Genomic DNA, 20,842 nt, shown 5'->3' with positions numbered 1-20,842 from the left:
CACTAAAGTTGGATGCTTCACTCTCTGCCTCACACAATCTGGGTGGAATGCTTCTCCTTTTCTTCTGACATATTGACTTGTCTATTCTTTGAGAGGAAATACCAATTCATCACTAAAGCAAACCTGAAATAAATAAAACAAGTAAGCCTAGCATTAAATGCAATAAGCTGTACAGTTTCAAAGAAAAATTTCATACTTGTACTGTATGGTTACTTCGGGTCAAATTGTGTTAAACCGGGCGAGTTGGCCGTGCGCGTAGAGGCGTGCGGCTGTGAGCTTACATCCGGGAGATAGGAGGTTCGAATCCCACTATCGGCAGCCCTGAAGATGGTTTTCCGTGGTTTCCCATTTTCACACCAGGCAAATGCTGGGGCTGTACCTTAATTAAGGCCACGGCCGATTCCTTCCAACTCCTAGGCCTTTCCTATCCCATCGTCGCCATAAGACCTGTCTGTGTCGGTGCGACGTAAAGCCCTAGCAAAAAAAAAAAAAATTGTGTTAAAATGGAATAATGAATGGTAATATAGGAATTACATTAATTGTCAAGGACATGCCTGTTTCCAGTCATCAGATGACCAATTCTGGAGGGTCTTGGCCCACTGGAAGCTCATTGCAGCCATAGCCTGAGTAATCTTTGCTTTTCTTTGAGGTCGTCTTGCTCTCATTACAGGATTGAACAGCTCTCGCCTCACAGTCTTGGCTGGTGACAATGACACAGTTTCTGGCACGTTGTTGACATTTTGTTTTCCCTTATCCTTACATTTTAAGATTCTATTTACATTTTGCTGTGATATTTGCAATCTAGAAGCTATCTCTTGCTCTGAATAACGTTTCTTAACAAGTAGCTTTCTGACAATGCCTTTCTTGGCTGAAGGTCCTTTCATCCCCCATAACCTCAAAATTTGACAGTTCTCTAGAACCACTCTTAAAAAATATCATCTGAGCTCATGAATAGTATCATTAATTCAACTAACTTACAGAATGCACACATTATTTACTTTCATATAGCAACAATATGCAGATACAGGCGATAAATAACAGAACATGAGCACTAACAAAAATGTCACAAAACCATCTGTATAATGAAATTACATTGTGGTTCTTATTGTAACCACTGTAAGAAAAATACATTAGCAAGGACAGGGATATCGCAAGGGGTAACAATACCTTCAAACAAGTTCAAGGATTAGCCAGAAAGGTCAGTAATTTACATAAAGTTAGAAATATGTCTTTAAACCTAATCATTTGGTCGCGTCTGGTGTATTTCTAAAAATAGAACTCAGAGCATTAGAGTAGAATAAGCTTTATTTGATCCTGTAACAATTATGGGATTGGGTCCCGCAGGGCAGTATTATGAGACCTTTTTTTCCTGATATATATAAACAATATGAATAATGAACTGAAATTAGAGATAAGGCTATTTTTTATAAATAAGTTTCAGGATTGTGAGTGACTGCATAAAGACCTTGGCAATATTGTAAGATGGACATCGGGCAATGTCATGTTAGTAAATGGGTGAAAAGTCAGGTTGTGTGTTTCACAAATAGAAAGTGTCCTCTCTGGTTTAATTATTGTGTTGATGGGGTGAAAGTTCCTCATGGGGATCTCTGTAAGTACCTAGGTGTTCGTAATAAGGTTAGATCTTCATTGTGGTAATCAAAGAAACAGGATTGAAAATACAATTCACAGATCTTTTAATATGACTACGAGGCTATTTAGGGGTTGTAGAGGAGAGGAAGCTGGAATACTTCAACCATATAATGCAGAATGATAAGTAGAGAATCCTGCAGTTTGTTATACTAGGAGGAGAAGAAGGATGTAGGAGTCCTGATAGATGACGAACTGTATGGATGAAGAACATCGTAGACTGGTATGAGTTGGACACCACGTCTCTGTTCTGTGTCGCTGCATCCAAATTCAAGATCGCCATTTTGACCACCAACTTTCGCTAGAAGATGGCAGATTAGGAGGAAGAAGAAGAAGAAGAAGAAAGGAGAGGGCATATAAATCGCCAGCAAGGCCACATTGAGTATGAGACCGTCACCAATATTACTTGATTAGAGAACAGGAAATAATCCACAGAATCATCTCCATTTCTTGCAGGTGATTTCTAACAAAAGAATTCTGTTACCGAGATGTTGTAAAATTTTGGCTGGGAAGACATGGAGAAAGGAGACAAGCTGTTCGATTAAGAAGTATATTCTGAGATGTTATTGGAGAGATGGCTTAGAATGACAATAGTTGATGAAGAAATTTAAGTCGTGCTCTTTAAATGTAGGAAAGGTCAGAACCTGAAGATAAGATGGAATTCAAAGGGACAAATTTTGGCAAATGTGCACTGAGAGGTAGATGATTTAGTGATTGAAATAATTTACCAAGGGAGTTGTTTCATACATTTCCACAATCTTTTCCTAAATAAAAAACTGACAGCCCTAAATGTCATTGATGGATTGATTGATTGATTCATTGATTCATTGGTTGATTTATTTATTTATTTATTTATTTATTTATTTATTTATTTATTTATTTATTTATTTATTTATTTATTTTTATATATATATAATTCGCTGGGGCCATCAAGGACCATGTTAAGTCTTGTTGCATTTGACACTGAACTTGGCCTTCTTTAGAGCCCAAATTTCCCTCATTCTTTGTGAGTGGGCCTGCTTACGCTCCTCTGTCCAAGGGGCACCGTGTCTTCTCTTCGGTTGCTCGTCTCGGTTTAGCCCGTTTGTCAATATTTCTTGCGGAACAGATCTCTGTTAAGGGCGTCTTCAGCTGAGATATGTAGCATTTGCTTGTCTTCTTTGGTATTTCTAAACCAGGGAGTTGTGGTTTTGGGGTTTGAATCAAAAAAGTGAAAGATTTCTTTAGTTAACTTTCTTCTGTCCATTCTTTTCAGATGACCGTAAAATCATGCCGGTCTTTTCCTGATTGTGTCGGTAATTTTCTCCATTTTGCTGTAGGCTTCCTTGTTGGATCTCTTTTGATGGATTCCATTTCTGTACTTTGATCCCAAGATTCCTCTCACAATTTTGCGTTCTTTTTTCTCCAGTTCTTCAAGGAGTCCTTTGTTGGCATTTAGAGACAGGGTTTCGTCCGCATATAGAACTACTGGCTTCAGAACTGTTTCATAGTAACGTATCTTGGTGTTTTGGGAAAGGCATTTTTTGTTGTAGATTGTGCGGGATGTTTGTTAGGTTATTTCCAGTTTGCATACTCGCTCCTGAAGTGCTTCTTTGTCCAGTCCATTTTTCATGATGATCTCACCCAGATATTTGAATTTGTCTACTCAGGTGATGTCCCCGTATTTTGTATGGAGTTTTGGTGGAGCCTCTTTGATGTTAGTCATTACTTCTGTTCTCTCAAACGATTTCTGCAAACCAGTTTGTTCGGCAATTTCCTTTAAAATTTCAACTTGAGTTCTAGCGGTTTCTATGTTGTTTGAGAGAACAGCAATATCATCGGCAAATGCTAAGCAGTCTGCTGCGATCCCCTTGGATTTGGTTCCTATTCTCAATGGACTGTAGTTGGTCTCCTGTAATCTCACCCACCAGGTTCTGATGATCTTTTCAAGAACACAGTTGAAGAGTATCGGGGATAGCCCATCACCTTGTCGGACTCCTGTTTTGATGTCAAAGGAATTTGAGAGACATCCGTGGAACTTCACCTTGGATTTTGTATAGATCAGGGTGGCTCTAATTAATGCCAGCAGTTTCAAATCAACTCCAAATTCATTTAAGATGTTTAGCAGGACTTCCCGGTCAATGGAGTCGTACGCTTTATTAAAGTCCACAAAGACAGACACATACCGCTTGGACCTTAGTGTACAATATCTGATAATCGTTTTGAGATTTTGGATCTGTTCAGCTGTTGAGCAACCTTTTCTGAACCCTCCTTGGTATTCACCTATTTGATGTTCGACTTGTGCTTCCAAATGCTCCAGGATGACAAGTGATAGAATTTTGGAAGTCACGGGTAGCAAAGATATTCCTCTGTAGTTGTTGATGTTCTTCATGCTGCCTTTTTGTGTAATGGATGGATCAAAGCTATTTTCCAATCTTCGGGTAGGGTCTCCTTGTTCCAATTTTCTTCTATTTGCTTTTGCAAGATATCAAGTGATTCCTCTGGGGCATATTTCCATAGTTCTGCTACTACTGAGTCTTTCCCCCGGCGCTTTGTTATTTTTTGAGACGGACAATGTGGCGCTTGATTTAATCTCTGTCGGGTGGTCTGGAATCTGGGTACCTGAGTAAGAGTTCCTTGGTCTCAATAGCGCTTTGCGGTTTAGAGCAATTAAGTAAATTCTTGAAGTAATCTGCCAGAATGCTGCAATTTTCTTCATTTGACGTCGCCAGTGTGCCGTCCTTTCACTCAAAGCATAGAGATGGTGGTTTATAGCCAGTTAGTTTGCGTTTGAAGGCTCTGTAGTACGCTCTGCTTTCATTCTTCCTAAAGTTTTGTTCTATCTTTTCAATGAGAGATTTTTCGTATTTATGTTTCTCAGTTCTGAACACCCTAGCTGCTTGGGCACATTGGGTTTTATAGGTTTCCCAATCATTTTCTGATTTCGTGGAGTAGTACTGTTTCCACGCATTGAGTCTTTCTTGGAGGACTGATTCGCAGGTGCCATTCCACCAGGCATGCTTTTTGCTTCTCTTGATTTCTGCAACGTCTTTGGCGGCCTCAACAAGGAGACTTTTGGCGTTGTTAAAGTCGCAGTCATTTGGTCTAGTCTTCTCCTGGAACTCCTCGACCCTTTGCCGAAGTTTATCATTGTCGAAGCGTGTGATCTGTTTGGTTGTCTGCCTTTTGTTTGCGGGAGTTGGTTTGAATTTGATAAGAGACATATAATGATCTGAGGCCACATTGATGCCTTTTTTTACCTTGACATTCATAATCTCAGGGCTGTTTCTTTTGGAGATTGCAACATGATCAATTTGGAACTCTCCGAGAGCTTGGACGGGAGAACGCCAAGTCATTTGCTTTCTGGGTAGATGGCGAAAGTGGGTCGACATGACCTGCAGGTTGTGATTTTTGCAAAAGGACACCAGTCTTTTGCCGTTGGGATTGGTTCTTTTGTGAGCTGGGTAATTTCCTATAACTTTCTTGCACTTCTGTTCACGACCTAGTTGGGCATTGAAGTCACACAAAGGAAGCTTGACATGGTGTTTGGGGATTTTGTTTAATTTTTCATCCAGTAGGTCCCAGAAATTATCAACTTCGTCTGTATCAGACTTGTTCTTATCGTTTGTAGGAGCATGTGCGTTAACTAGGGCGTAGGTTTTGTTCGCGCATTTAATTGTGAGTATAGACAATCTGTCATTCACAGGTTCGAAATTTGCAACCGATTTAAGGATGTTGGTTCTAACAGCAAATGCTGTTCCAAGCATCACAGCTCCATTGAGGATTCCTCTTTGCGCTTCAAAAATCTCTTCATCTGGTTACCTTGTTTCCTGTAGGGCCATTATGGATATCCGATTTTCGTGAAGAGCTTTGGTGAATGTTTTCAGCTTGCCAGTTTGTGTAAGTTATTTATGTTGAAAGTTGCTAGAAAGGTTTTAGATCTTGGCTTGAGTTTTTGACTCTTCGGGGTACACCGAGACGCTCCCACTCGTCTCTTGCATGATGTCGAGTCTCCCCTAGAATCCGAACGAGACTCGTGCACCGTGGCGTTCACGACGAGGGATTTATCCGAAGATTTACCCCCTGGGTTATGTTTCTTGAAATGTTGTGCCATCATGCTTTTTGACTTGACTTTGCTTTGGACGGGTACCCATCCTTTTACAACTAGGGTTGTTAGCCCTAGAGGTTGCCTCAAGATGTTTTCTGGCTTCTGGTCATTTACCAGTCTTCGCCATAACCCTGGCAAGGGACCAGTTTATTTTCACCGTGGTATTTTATTTCCCTACTACCCTCTGACTCTGCTGGCAGCAGAGCCAGCGAGCTTCCCCAATTCCAATGGGACGCGCCCGATGGAGGTAACCGGTAAATCCCCACGCGGGTTTATTTGTTTGTTTGTTTGTTTGTTTGTTTGTTTGTTTGTTTGTTTGTTTGTTTGTTTGTTTGTTTGTTTGTTTCGTCCTAATGTGATGTACAGAAAGTGCTGATGGATATTTCTATGGTTATGATGTAAGCATTGTCCACTTGTTGGGAAAGCGGTAGGAATAATGTGGGATTATTTGATATTACAGTGATGTGTTTTGGGAAAGAAAGTACATAGAAACATGGAAATGAACAAAGAGGTGACAAGTCATGTATAGAAAGATGTTTACAGGGGACTGTCAATATAAAGTATGAGGATAAAGAAAATAGCTAGTCATTGTGGAAATAGGGATCAACAGAAAGAGAGAGAGAAGCAAGGAATGGTATTGGATAATGATTTGAAGATAGAATTTATTATTATTATTATTATTATTATTATTATTATTATTATTATTATTATTATTATTATTATTATTTATGTCCGACTCGTTGGCTGAACGGTCAGCGTACTGGCCTTCGGTTCAGAGGGTCCCGGGTTTGATTCCCGGTCGGGTCGGCGATTTTAACCTTAATTGGTTAATTCCAATGGCACGGGGGGGTGAGTGTATGTGTTGTCTTCATCATTTCATCCTCATCACAGCACGCAGGTCGCCCACAGGAGTCAAATAGAAAGACCTGCACCTGGCGAGCCGAACCCTTCCTGGGATATCCCGGCACTAAAAGCCATATGACATTTCATTTTTATTATTAATTATTTTCCTTAAATTATACATGTACTCATACACAGAAGTGCCTCCATCCCCACATGTATGTGGACACATACTCTGCCGAATATTCACAAATGTGTAGGCAATTTTAAATTTACATATTTACAGATGTTCCTCCTTTTCTATACTACCCCTTCTGCTGCTATCCTACAGTGTGTTCCTTTTCACGTTCTTTTCTCTGTTATCAGTTTCGAAAAGCAGTGGTATGAGGGACTCGGGTTAGGACACAACAGGTCATAATGCAAGTTAGGTTTGAAGAAGTGTAAAAAAATAAATGCAATGTAAATTTCAATCTAATAACAGTTGTGTAATATTATTTGAAATAATTCCACATGGTGTATATGAGTTAATCATGTTTGTAAATACAGAAGATATTATGAGTTGAATTTTGTAAATAATGACAATTTATTAAGAATGAGCTCTGTGTTTAATAGAAAAATCAATGTAAATTGTATAATACTGTATTTAATGAAATTTTCGTCTTCTCGGTTCATTTAAAATTTAGTGCTTGATAATGGTGTATTTTTGTGAACCATTTGCCACCAAGGTCGACACCTGTTTTGCATTTAAAATAATTTTGATTTGATGTTCCTTTCCATTCCTATATTTTTAAAATGGGAGGTAAATTAATTATACTCTTCTTGTGCCACTATGAAATTTATTTTCTCAGCGGTTTCTTGTTGAGGCCTATTTATTTTTATTGCCTTACTTCTTTATTCTATTTTTCTTATTTCTTACTTACAGCCTTCTGAAGATATTAAGGAGGAAATATTCATAGAAGAACATACTGATGATCAGCTGTTGCCGTACATCAAAGAAGAAACAAAGTATGTACACTACAAATCCTATACAGTATGGAATAGGTTGTACCTATTCACAGTTGTGTTCAGTAGTGGTTGGTTTATCTCCAAAAACAGGCCATTTTCATCAGTTTAATCCTTTCTTTACAAGGTTACATTTAAGCACTAATATCTTAAAATTCTATTGGTTAAAATTATCTAAAACATTCAGGAACTATAAGATCATATTGAATGTTCCGTTGTGTAGTTTTACTGAATATATATGTACAGTAAGAATCTCTGGTAAAGCTAGATATTTTTGAAGTGTGTTTGTTTACAATACCTTTAAGCAACTGTCACTGCATCATTTTATCATCATATTCTTATCGTCTGGAATGCCATCTGCAACTATTCCCTACAGATAGTCTCTGTAACTTTGTACGTTCATACAGTACCAGGAACTTTATATGGTCTGGAATGTAATTTTATTTAATGGAAGACATCACAACGGGTTGACCGTAGCATGCGAAGTAGCTCAACGGAACGGCTGGGGCATGCATACAACAAGCAAGCTACATGATGCAGCTATCACATGAACACCAACTGATATTATTGAACCTACTAGAAGAAATTGTACTAACTTTGGAGCCCATTAAAATGAGGTACACTATCGTATAGCCCATTATTTTGAAGGCAAATATACTGCTATTTAATTAATATCAGCCTACGGACTTACGAGTAATTCAGGGGCAGAGAGAGTTGATTTTTCCACGAGGAGAGGAAGCTAACTTCGACAGATTGGTGTAAAATAATGGGGTTAAGCTATGTCAAGTTAGTTCAATTCTCAACTCACTGCCGTCGTGTAGTCATGCTGTCTCACGTGAACAGGTTCACGAAGTTCGAACTCAAGACATCACATCATACAAACTCTACGGGAAAGTTTCTGACAAGACTTATAAATCAATAACTCGTGTTGGAACTTAAAAACTTTTTGAGTTGCATGATACTAACTTAATAATTTCAAGGTGTAGTCAAGGATTTATGATATTGAATTATTTTACAGACTTAGTACTGAGCCACTCCCTAGAGGCCTCAAATGATAAATTATAACACTGTGGAAACAGTTATTTCATGCATATGCAAGGAGCTGGGTATGAAGTCAGGGAGCCTAGTGAGTGCCGATATAAGTGTGGCGCACCCAGTGTTTATCGATCAATCAGCAAACTTTTCAAATTCAAATCAAGCCGTTGGCTTGGTATCTAGGCACACCGACCCCACTCCACCTTTCAAATTCACCCGATATGACCTAGGGGGAGGTAATATTTGAACTTTGGGAACCCCGTGACATGCAACTCAGGTGGACCAACTTCATCTTCACAGGAGTGAGATCTCTGAATTTAGATAGAAATATTTGCCACAAAGCTAAAATTCCACAGGTCTGAATTAATGAAAATGTGGAAGTAGATTTATCATTCACTTCTGTGTGAAAATGGTGGGTAATTGAGCGCTCTGGTACTAAAACTTATTGCAAAGTAAAGCCACTGGGGCTGAAAGAGAGCTGTTACAAGCCATCGCTTCTGTTACTCGGGGATTCACTTGAGGTCACAAAAGGACTGCGTGTCTATTTAAACGCCCGTGGTGGAGGAAGCAGCCCCATTCACCCGAAGTATTTTCAGGGAACCACATGTTGTACATGAGAGTTAATTTTCTCTGTATAGATCAAAAACAGTTACACGCTATGTGCGTGCTTGGAGTTAACATTTTGCTTATCTCTAGCAGTACTTTCAAAGGATAGTTGCTTCTATCCTAGTCTGTTTTCAAGTAGTTTGAAATACCAAGTGCGGTTTGGTACAGTGTGGATGCATTAACTTCATTAATTTGTGACTTATAACAGCTCGTGACCTGCGAGTGAAGCAGAAGTGTAAATCAAACACTATCCGGTATCTCATGTCAGTACGTGCTCGCGAGTTATAAGTCTATTGCTTATTCTGAGCTGGAAAGGAAGACTAATGTTGATTGGGCCCAGGCCCTTAATCTAATGACATCGAGTCGGAATTAATTACTTGCGCATAGGCTTAGCCAATTGTAGCCTAACATTAGAATCAACATTGTGTTCTCATGCACGCTTAAGCGGTGAAGGGGAGGTCATAATCCACAGCATCATTGCAGACTTTTCCAGGGACGTGAGAAAGACACCATGGCTCTACGTGGAGTCGACACCGAGACGATGCAACCTTCGCTCACCACTGTCATGATGAGCTAAGCAGTGATAATGCAGAACAGATGTAATCTGTGGCGAAGGACGACCAGTATCAAATTATGAGTACAATTCCCATTTAAGAATGTTTCCGGAAAGACTAATACATTAGGATTGGACAATTATTCATGTTTCTGGAAAGACTAATACATTAGGATAGATAAATTTTTCAATGTGTTTTGTTTAATTAAATTGTCATCTAGATGGCATGAGTTTAATTTCAGTTTATTTCATGTTAAATGCTTGGCCAGGGCTGGAGTACATGACATACTGCAGGTAATGTGTGAATATGTTATAGATAGACGAGATAGAGGGAAAATGTTAGGGTTATTAGTGTTTGATTTAAGTGCTTGTTTAATGTAATTCCTGTTTTACTTCCATGTCATTTTCATAGAGATATATCGGGTAGAGGTCCTTGAAATCAAACCTGCTATATGCCTACTGAGTTGATTTAGGGACAGCTATATATATGAATATATTCAGGTTACATTCTGTGCATGTGATATGTGTAATTTCAGTAACTACAAGAGATGCAGTGACATTGTGTCAGAAGAGGGTCATTTGTATTAGCAAGAAAGCAAGTCTGGGAACTAACGCAGAATTGATCAAATGATATGTAAAGTGAATGGCTTGAAATGCTGTGCTATTCCTGGGAGCATTGTCTGAAATGGGCGTTAATTAGCCAGCTGTTGAGTTTGCTTAAGAAAGCATCATTTGAGCGGAGAAACGAAAAAGAATGTTGGTTTCCTCGTCTTAGAGGAGTATTTGCGGCTGAGAAGCCTGCCTCTTTGTGTAAGCTCCCCAGCATTGTATGTGCCCATCTGACAGCTCAACGTGTCGAGTGAAAGTAATTTATGAGATTCTGTTGGGTCTCCCTGACCACTACTCATCCCTGCCTGTCAACAACTGATTGACCCAGGAGATAAACGTGGACCTGTTGTTTCTCTAGTCAGACACATGCCTACGTAGTCCGATATCTCTGTGATGAGTATGTTTTTATGTGAATGTATTATGTGCACACGTATGTGCCATGTATGTGTTTGTTTCTGTTGTTTGTATGTCCTGTGTCATTTAATTATGGGTTTATCAGCTTGATAGCTGATTTTGTTGGTAATCAGTTCTACCTGGTATAATTTTGCATATAAGTGCGGGCTCATACAGTAGATTCAGTGTTATTTATAAGTTAGATAGGGATCCACCCCTGTGCCAAAGTGCTTATTATTTGTGTCCGAATATGTCGGAATGTAAATATAGTGTGATAGATAATGTACTCATGTATTAGTATTCCCAGAACATCAAATGATTGGTTTTAAATCGAAGCCTAAAGGGAAAATATGGATTTTGTTATTCATCCGGTGCACCTAAAATTATTAAGTAATAGAGATTAAATTTTCCATGTAAATAGACTTTGTAACTTTGTTTTTCGGGTCGTTGCCTGCTTATTTGCTTAGATTTTCATTTATTGTCGTGTATTTATATTCATGCATGTGTCGCTGTTTAAGGCCATTTTGGGGTTGAGATTTTAATTTTATTCGTGTTCTTATGAAATTAGTGTGGACCTTATTCATGTTTTTGGACCAATAAATCCATTCTATATATTTCTCATTTCAAGATATGCCTCCAGTTCTCCTGTCCAAATACTCAATAGTATAAGTTTATTTAGAGATTTTCTTTATCCCATTTTTGGACAGCACTGCACGCTCTACCTATTCCCTGAGTTAGTCCGATTTAAGGACAGGAAATGGTGCATATAATTTTTGCGCCATACGTGAGGGCATTATTAACAATCGATGGGCATGGGTTAATGTTAAGATGTTGGTTCGAAGTCGGGGAGTGATCACAGTTGGTACCCAGATGCCAGACATTTGCAGTTGTTGTTTGGCAATATGACAAGCATTAAAAATGTAAAGTAGGCATAGATAACTTCAAACCTTGGTGCATTAAATCCTGGCAGCCTAACGCTTAGACAAGTTGAGTCTAGTAGTCCTATGTTCGATTATACATGTATTGGTATGTGGACATAAAAGGGCACTGTTTCGATTGAAATCTTGTGTAAAAAAAAAAATTTGTAAAACTTAAATACGTAAGATAACAGTTGGTACAGATTGGCATTTAAATCTGTTTTTAGTGTTAGGAGAGAAATGAGAAATATGTAGCCGATAACCAAGGCATGTCAGATTAATTAGATGACTCCATTCGAGTTTGAGAACAGTGAAATGATTTCTCAATGAGGTGAATGTGAACGATGACATATCCCTCGGGTATGAATCAGCACAGGCACAGCCTAGAATTTGTCTTGCCTAATCAAACTCTATTGCCAGTATCCTAGATAGATATTTGTGTAGAGTACAGTTGGATACACGAGATGACCTCAGTCTGTTGCAGTTATGTGGCAATGGTTACTGTACCAAAAGGTACACCTCAACTCCGCACATTTAAAAGAAGTACCTTAAGGAACGCTATCTCTCATACAAATCTTGAAACAGCTAGTGCATGAATTTGGGATATTAATCAGAAGATCTCACTCATAAATATCAGAGTATTGTGTTATTTTAAAGTTTCCTAAACTGACTAGATTTTTTAATTTTGTTTTGGTGTACAGCAAGAAGTTTGAACTTTTCTTCATAGATGTCCTTACAAAAATTGTGGTCATGCACTCTGGTGCATGGCAGAAGAACTAGTGAATGAAAGAAGTTTTGTGTTCTTATGTTTTCTCAACTAAATTAACTTTTATTAATTTGGATATTTCAAAGTTTGCAACACTTCCTTCTCGTCCTGCCAGCTTTGACTCTGGCCAATGGAATATTTTCTGTAATTGTTTTTTAGCCAATAATAGGTTCCTTGTAACTTTTAAACTTTCCAATAAAAATGAGAGGGTGTGTCCGGTTAGTCCAGGGCTTTCTCGGACCATTCCCTCGGGTATATAAGCTGTAGCTTTTTCAAGCTACCTTGTCTTACTGATCGTCGAAGTACTGAGTATGTGTGTTAAGACAGGAGGCAGGGTGCCTCATCATTCGGCAGGCAGAACATCAGCCCAGGTAATGGCCACCAGTTTTTTTTATCTTTGTAGCATCTCCGCAAACTTGCCCAAGGCGAAGTTTCTAAGCTTTAACTATGTAACCATTTTATTTCTGAAATATAAACTTCCTCCTTTTCATGTAAAATTTCATTCTTAAACTGTAAATCGGGGATAGAGAGTGCATTACCCTCTTGACTTCCCCTTCAATTTTTCTAGAGGAGGTACAGGCTAGACTGTTTCATTTCTATAATAGGGCTAGGGACCTATTGTCTCTAAAGTTAAAGGAGGATCCTGCGAAGGAGTCTAGTAATCTGGTACATCATGTGTCAGATATGTCTAATAGAGTTGCTCACTTTTTGTCTGGGGCTGCTGCTCCCAAAACTGATCACGTCCCTTTGATGAACTTGGCTATGGAGGAGGATTCTAGTAAATCTGTTGAAAGTAGGAAATCAGTGGCAGCTCAGCAAACATGTGCCCCATTGGAAACTGAGTCTAGTCATTCTAGACAAATTCCACCTGTCTTTTTGAATAATGCTGTGCTTGAAACCTCTCAACCTCCTATGCCGTCATCAATTATGTCACCCGGTTTCAGTAGTTTGCCTCTTCCATTGGCTATGTTACTTAAGGGAATTTCTAAATTTTCAGTAAACTCTACTAATGAAGTCATTTCCTCTCTGAGGTTCTTAGTAGAATTTTAGGTTCATGCGCTAGTGTTTTCCCTCTCTCATTCTCAAATACATCAAATTATGTATCAATATTCTCTGGCGTCCTTTCGGACAAAATAGTTAAAGCCATAGCTGATCGATCATCCATAGAAAACTTCCACGCCCACCTCCTGGCGAACTTTATTCCGGCTAGAGCAATGTCATCCTTAATACAAAAGTTCTACTTTAGAGTACAGTGATTGGATGAAAATCTTGCAGAGTTTATCCAGGATATAAAATTTTACACCAGGGTGTTCGCTCTTCATTTCTCTGAAGACCAAATAGTGCAAACTATTGTCGAAGGTAATTCTCCACCCTACAGGTCGTATCTATGTTTTGCTTCTCGACCTCAAACCGTCTCTGAATTAGAGGCAGTTTTGTTGTCAGCTGAAGGAGTAAGGTATGCCGACATATTATGAGTTGCTAAGGAGCCCAATCCATCTTCTAACAGTTTCGGTCTCCACCTCGCTGATCTTTCACCACCCGCAAATGTTATGCTTGTGGTTCAACTGAACCTCTTCACAATAAATGCCCATTGATAAAATCGAGTGGGATGAAGAATGGAGCAGGCTCATCTTAATGTTGCTTTAAATGTGACCCGTTTACTCACCTCGCCAAAAATTGTACTAATCTCAATAGCACCCCCTCCTGCTCAACTTCCGGTGTTACATCCGCTAACCCCTGATGATAAGAAATGACTGGTGTCATCGTTTGAGTCAGCACGTTAACTTTTCCAAGGCTCAGCCCCTGTTAAACTCTGCAAGGTTCTTCTAATTTATCATTTGAAGGCCCCAGAGAATGCGTCAGAATTGCAGCAGAGACCATCACTGCCCTATTAGACTCAGGGAGTGTGTGTTCCATAATTTCAGAAGAATGGTACTCTAAATTAAAAACTGTTTGTAAGTTTCTGGACTATAGCTCCACTTCCGTTAAGTGCATTTCGGCTAACTAATCTCCATTAGAAATTTTAGGTTTCATTTTTGCTAAAATTCGTATTTCGAAGTTTACCTGGAAAGTGAAGTTGTCTTGCCCTGTAATATTGGGGGCCGATTTCATGTCTTTTACCGGTCTTGTACTCGACATTCAGAGCAGGTCGTGCACCTTCAAATTTGCTAATAACCATAACATTCCCCTTTTAAAATGTAATTCTGCATCATGTTCATCTGTTTTGCCTACTCAGGGTGAGAGGTAGTTAGATCTTAGACATCTGCCTGAGGAGCAGGCTGAAAGTATTTGAAAGTTGTGTCAGTCCTTTCCTGGTGTACTTTCTGGTACTCTTGGCGTTACTGACCTTATTGAATATAAGATCGAGTTAACAGATTCTATCCCTGTTAGGTTTCCGCCTTATAGACTGTCCCTTCCTAAAATGAAGGCACTTAAGGATATCATCGATTGGATGTGAAAGGATGGGATAATTTGACCTTCAAAGTCGGCGTATTCATTCCCATTTTTCTTGTGCCGGAACCGCAAGGTGGCTTCATGCCTGTGATTGATTACAGGGCTATGTACCTTAAGGTTGTGTTACAATCTGTACCCCTTCCTGATCTTGACTTTCGTTTTTCATGGTTTCGAAAGCCAAGTTCTTTACCATCCTTGATCTTAATCAGGTGCACAACCAGATACCTCTAGCAGAAGAATCAAAACATCTAATGGCTTTTGCCACGAATTGAAACCTGTATGTATACAACCACATGCCTTTCTGGCTCCCCCAGGGGCAGCTGCTCTTACTGGATTGCTAGACAGGGTCTTCTTGGACATCAAATTTGAATATGTGTATCACTACCTCGATGATGTCGTCGTATTTTCTGAGACCTTTGAAGAACACCTAGACCATCTAAAAGAAGTACTCAGTCACCTTCGTAAGGCTGGGTTGACTCTCAAGTTATCTATGTTAGCTTTTGCAAAACCTTCCATGTCGTTCTTATGGTATATTTTGTCGCCCGGTGGTGTTTCCACTGATCAGTCCAGAACACAATTATGTGTGATTTCAAACCTCCTAAGGACAGCAAAGGCGTTGCCAGGTTTATACGCATGATGAATTTCTTCAGGAAATTTTGTTCATAACTTCGCTAACAGAGCGACGCCCTTGAACTTGCTCCATAGCAAAGGCATCAAATTTGAATGGCGGCCGTCTGAGCAAGCCGCTTTTGAAGATCTGAAATTAGCTCTTTGCAACGCCCCTGTATTAGCCATGCCAGATTTCTCTAAGAAATTATTTGTCCAGACACCTCGTCACCGGCGCTTGCCGCTGTCCTTCTTCAGGAAACTGAACTCGGAAGGCGACCCATCGCCTGTGCTTCTAAGACTTTTATCGGCTCAAGGGGCCGAATATTCAATTTATGAACTTAAGCGTTTGTTCCTGCAGGCAAACTTGCCCCCAGATTTCATGGGCCATGCTTCGTTTTTGATTTCCTAACACCTGTCACCTTATTGGTTACTTACCCAGCCACAGAGAGGATATTTAGGGTTCACCTTTCTCAGGTGAAACCAATGTAAATTCAGTGTTGTTTTACATTAGCCACTAAATTTTGGCAGGAGTCGAAGGTTATTTTTCTTTTAAGATGGGGCTAAGATCTTTAAATTAATTTAATGGTAACACGGAGGCCTTCTGTCCCACATCTGTATGTAAATGGTACGTAATCTGAATTGTACAACCTTCCCCTCTGATTATTCCTGTTGTCCATTCCCTGGTGGTCATTACCTAGCCACCGTCTCCCCAAATGTATGCACCGCTGATACACACCCACCATCAAAGCCGCCTGCCTCTCTACCGCCTGAAAATTAATATTGTGCTCTCAAGCTCCATCAGAACAATCTCTGTTGCTAAGATAATTATTGTTTCAGTGCCCTCTCAGCCGTGAGTGGCCATGTCTCAACATCTGGCGAGCGATACAGGAGTGGGGTAAGGACCCACTCCACTCTAGTTAAGTCTCCTTCTGAGCGGCGTGCCGGAGCTCCATCTTTCCGGCAAGGGCTGAAGTGCAGTAAATCTACCACCAACCCATTTGGGGATTGCACTTCTTCATCTGATCTGTGGCAACCATCACCATGACTACCCCTCTCATAGTAGCAGGAGAGGTGTATATGAGGATACTAGGGGGGTCCAGAAGACCACATCAGGGTATCGGCAGCAGTGGCCGGTTTTGCCATCAAATTTAATCAGCATATCCTAGACTCCTATGATGGCAACAAGACTTCAAAACTAATATTCCAAATTATTTTTCTAAAAATGGACCTTCAGCAAGAAAATTCTCAAATATGGAATTCCAAATTTAAAAAATTTCTTATTTTCAAAGTTCTACTGTGTCACCGCAGGGAAGGACCTTTGGGAGGGAGGGTCTGTACTGAGAGGTACACTACACCTCAACACCGCATATTTAAAGGAAGCGCCTTAAAGAACGCTATCTCTCATACAAATCTTGAAACAGCTAGTGCATGAAGTTGGGACATTAATCGGAAGATGTCACTCATAAATAACAGAGTATTTTGTTCTTTTAAAGTTTTCTAAACTGACTGGATTTATTTATTTTGTTTTGGTGTACAGCAGGAAATTTGAACTTTTCTGCATAGATGTCCTTACAAAAACTGTGGTCATGCACTCAGGTGCACTGTGAAGAACTAGTGATTGAAAGAAATTTTGTGTTCTTATGTTTTCTCAACTAAATTAACTTTCATTTGTTTTGATATTTCAAGATTTGCAACACTTCCTTCTCGTCCCACCAGCTTTGACTGTGGCCAATGGGAAATTTTATGTAATTAATTTTTAGCCAATAATAGGTTCCTCATAACTTTTAAACTATCCAATAAAAATGAGAGGGTGTGTCCGGATTTAGTTCAGAGCCTTCTCGAACCATCCCGCAGCTTTTTCAAGCTACATTGTCTAATTGATCGTCTAAGTACTGAGTGTGTGTGTTAAGACAGGAGGCAGGCAGAACATCAGCCCAGGTAATGCCCACCAGTTTTCTATCTCTGTAGCGATCTCCGCAAACTTGCCCGAGGGGAATGTTCTAAGCTTTAACTATGTAACCGTTTGATTTCTGAAATATAAATTTCTTCCTTTTCATGTAAAATTTTATAAAGTCTAAACTGTAACTCCAGGATAGAGATTGCGTTATCCTGTCGATTTCTCCTTAAATTTTTCTTGAGGTGACTGCGATTGTTTTAAAAAGTTCCTTTACATCGCACCGACACAGATATTTCTTATGTGGATGATGGGAAGGAAGTGGCCGTGGTCTTAATTAAGGTACAGCCCCAGGATTTGCCTGGCGTGAAAATGGGAAGCCACGGAATACCATCTTCAGGGCTGCCGACATTGAGGTTCGAACCCACTATCTCCCGAATACTGGTTACTGACCACACTTAAGCGACTGCCGCAAGCCCAATTAGGGTTTTGTACTTGGTTTGCTAGGAGCGCAAGTGTATGCCTCCATACGTTGAGTTTTGGCCAGTATATTAACCTGTTCTTAATTTCCACGAAGGCCCAGTAGTATGGGTACTGGATACCCCTGTATTAGCAAGATGCCTAGAGAGACCAGAGATTGTAAGGTTTTATGTAAAATTGTCTTGAGTTGGCTGTGAGGAATTGGGAGCGCTGTCCCCTTGGTTGAATTTAGAGAGTATGTAAGCTCTTTTCAGGTATTTGTGTAATACTGAGTGGTGCCTTTAGAAGGCCTTATTTGTAACCCTTGGAGCAGAGTGCTCTTGAATTGGGATATTTCTGTCCTTGTCTAAATAACACAACATTGGGAAGGTTGTAAATTTGTAAATTGGGAGCCTGAAGCTCAAAACTTAGATATTCCCTATTTTGGGGTTTTCTGCTCCTATATCAAAATGGTTATTGTACCTGACTTTTTCTTTTTCTTTACCTAGTGAAGAAGTTTAGCTTTGAAATTTGAAAAGAAAAATAACCCTTATTTTTAAAGTTTTAAAAGTATCTTTGAATTTCATAGGCAGACCCATTCAGCCCGCACCTTCTTTCACCTCTCTGTGATCCACAAGACCCTGCTAACAACTGCATTTATTTTAAAGGTGTGGGGCTGATAAACCTCTGTTCGGAATATTCACCTCAAGTTGGAAATATGGTGTAAACATGGTCATGTGCTGTTGTCTAGCATCTAGCTATGAGCCCAAAGTTTAAGAAATTTAGAGTTGTGGTATTAAATGTAGGGCTATAAAATTAGTATACTTTTTCTTATTTATTTTGTCTCAATCTATTTTCTATGATATTATCACGATGTTAGAAAAACATGGGTATGGTCCAGTACTAAGATTCTATGTGGCAAGTTATTGAGCCACATTATTTGATGATTGTATGCCTTATAATATAAGCTTGAATTTAAAATCAATAATAGTATGTGGCAATTTGATGTTACATGTGGTTCAATAGCTATGAAGAGCATACCACGCCGTCATATTTTATACAGATTTGGTGATGGCAGTGACCTTAGCCGATATGTTGGCACAGATGGACTTAGCATCTGAAGAAGCAGATGGGCGTGTAAGGGAGCGCACGATGGAACTCCCAAATAGCAGGTTGTGGAAAAGAATGATGAAATGAGTGAACGTATCTACGTTCGATTTGGAACATGGTGGATTAATGGAATTTAAACGTGGTTACTACATGGGAGGTGGAACGCAGTTCGATGTTGGATTTGGAACATGGTTACTATATGGTACCATGGGAATGGCATCACAACACCAGCTGCCCAGAACTTCATATGCTGTTCGTTGAACTGCATTTCTGTACACTTCTAGTCCTGATATCCAGATAATTCAAGTGATATGAGTGCCTCTCTAAACATGAGATTTAAACAGTTGAACTTTAGAATCAGTGATTTCATTCATAATTCAATGAACAATTTCGCTCATTGGAATTTACTTTACATTTTATAAGTGTTAAATGACAATTCTAAAATAGACTATAGCTCAGAACTTCAGGAGAAGATAAAATTTACGATATTTTAAATTGTTAAAATATTAAGTAGACTCTAAGGAAATTCATTTTTTCAAGTGAAAAGATGTTATTTTGGATTTCATTTTCTGTCATTTAAACAATTACTTGAAGAACTTTATGAACTTGTTCAGGAAAGAACTTATTGATTTTCAATGAAAGATAATTGTTTCATGTTTAAGGATAGTCATAAAAATTGATTTTGTTTCAAATAGTCAGGCAACATTAACATGTTCAGAAAATATTTTCATTTGATTTAATGCTACGAGTCAGAAATATTAGGGAACTTATTCATCATATGCTCCAGCTGAATAAATAAAGTTTTTTAAATTCTATTCATTATTTTGCTCTGCATCTACCTCTCTCTGTACCTGCTCCGTAAGGACCATACACAACTTTGCAAGATTCTTATGCCCATATCCTTAATATTTCCTGGTACAATACGAACAGTGACACACAGAAAAATCCATATTTGTAGATTATAACTAAATCTACAAATTATAAATCATTAAGTTTTATGTACATTGTATACAATATAATAATTTGAATCTAACTGTACCGGGCGGTACACCTCTACTCTGTTTATTTAAAAGTTGCGCCAGTTGAAACTCCTCTTCTGGAGGAAGGTTGAACTTTATCTATTCTATTAATTCTCTACTTTCTCAGAAGATGTCACCACGTGGAAAATTTTGAGTTTTTGAACTGTGTCACTTTTGATGTGTTTTTGTTTCGCTTGAAGTAAGAAGTGTGAACTTTCTCTTCTAGAGGACACTACTGAAGATCAACAATAGTGCGACCTAGTGCGGAGTTAAAGAACTATTTTGTTGGAGAAATTTTTATTTCAAGAGTTTGTTCTTTGTTAAATTTCCTTCTGTCATTGTTTAAGTTGGCTGTATACCCCTCTTTTTCCCCTTAGTTTGGATCTAGTCAATCCCGAATTTCTTTAATTAATTTTCCACCAATAATGTGTTTCTTTTTCCTCTATGTAGGGGTTTCTTTTCCCGAACCAATAAAAACTTTGAGGGAGGGTGTTTTATTTCCCCTAACGCCTAGAATCTTCCGCGAGAGGATATAAACTGCTGATTTTGGGGTCTCCGGGCCACTTCTGTTCCATCTTTCAGTGTATTAAGTACATAGCAGGAGGCGGGAAGCGCCTCTTTCTTCTTCAGCCGTTCAACACCAGGTAATGGCCTATTAATAACTTCTTTTCTTGCTAGGTCGGCAGTTTAACACTCGCGGCGGGTTCAAAGCATTTCCATCATGTAACCTTTTCCTAAAATGTAATTACTCTTTTCATCTTTTTCTTGTAAAGCTACATATTGGGATAGAGAGTGCTAACCCTCTCGAGCTCCCACTCACATTTGTTTTGAGGTGAACTTAT

General features: G+C 39.1%; 1 protein-coding gene across 1 annotated transcript in view; it reads left to right on the top strand.

Moving 5' to 3' along the window:
* The window catches only part of LOC137503076 (uncharacterized), a 238,538-nt gene extending 219,109 nt beyond the window's left edge, over window positions 1–19,429 (top strand). Inside the window, exons 7-8 of the mRNA XM_068230516.1 lie at window positions 7,497–7,579; window positions 18,935–19,429. Of these exons, the coding sequence (XP_068086617.1) occupies window positions 7,497–7,579; window positions 18,935–18,992 (141 nt within the window). The 3' untranslated portion in view covers window positions 18,993–19,429. The remainder of the gene's footprint in view (window positions 1–7,496; window positions 7,580–18,934) is intronic.
* The last annotated feature ends 1,413 nt before the right edge of the window (window positions 19,430–20,842 follow it).

Source organism: Anabrus simplex, chromosome X (assembly GCF_040414725.1).
Source record: "Anabrus simplex isolate iqAnaSimp1 chromosome X, ASM4041472v1, whole genome shotgun sequence".
Lineage (NCBI taxonomy): Eukaryota > Metazoa > Arthropoda > Insecta > Orthoptera > Tettigoniidae > Anabrus > Anabrus simplex.
Note: the sequence above shows the minus strand (reverse complement) of the source record. Positions and strands in the feature narration are given on the sequence as shown.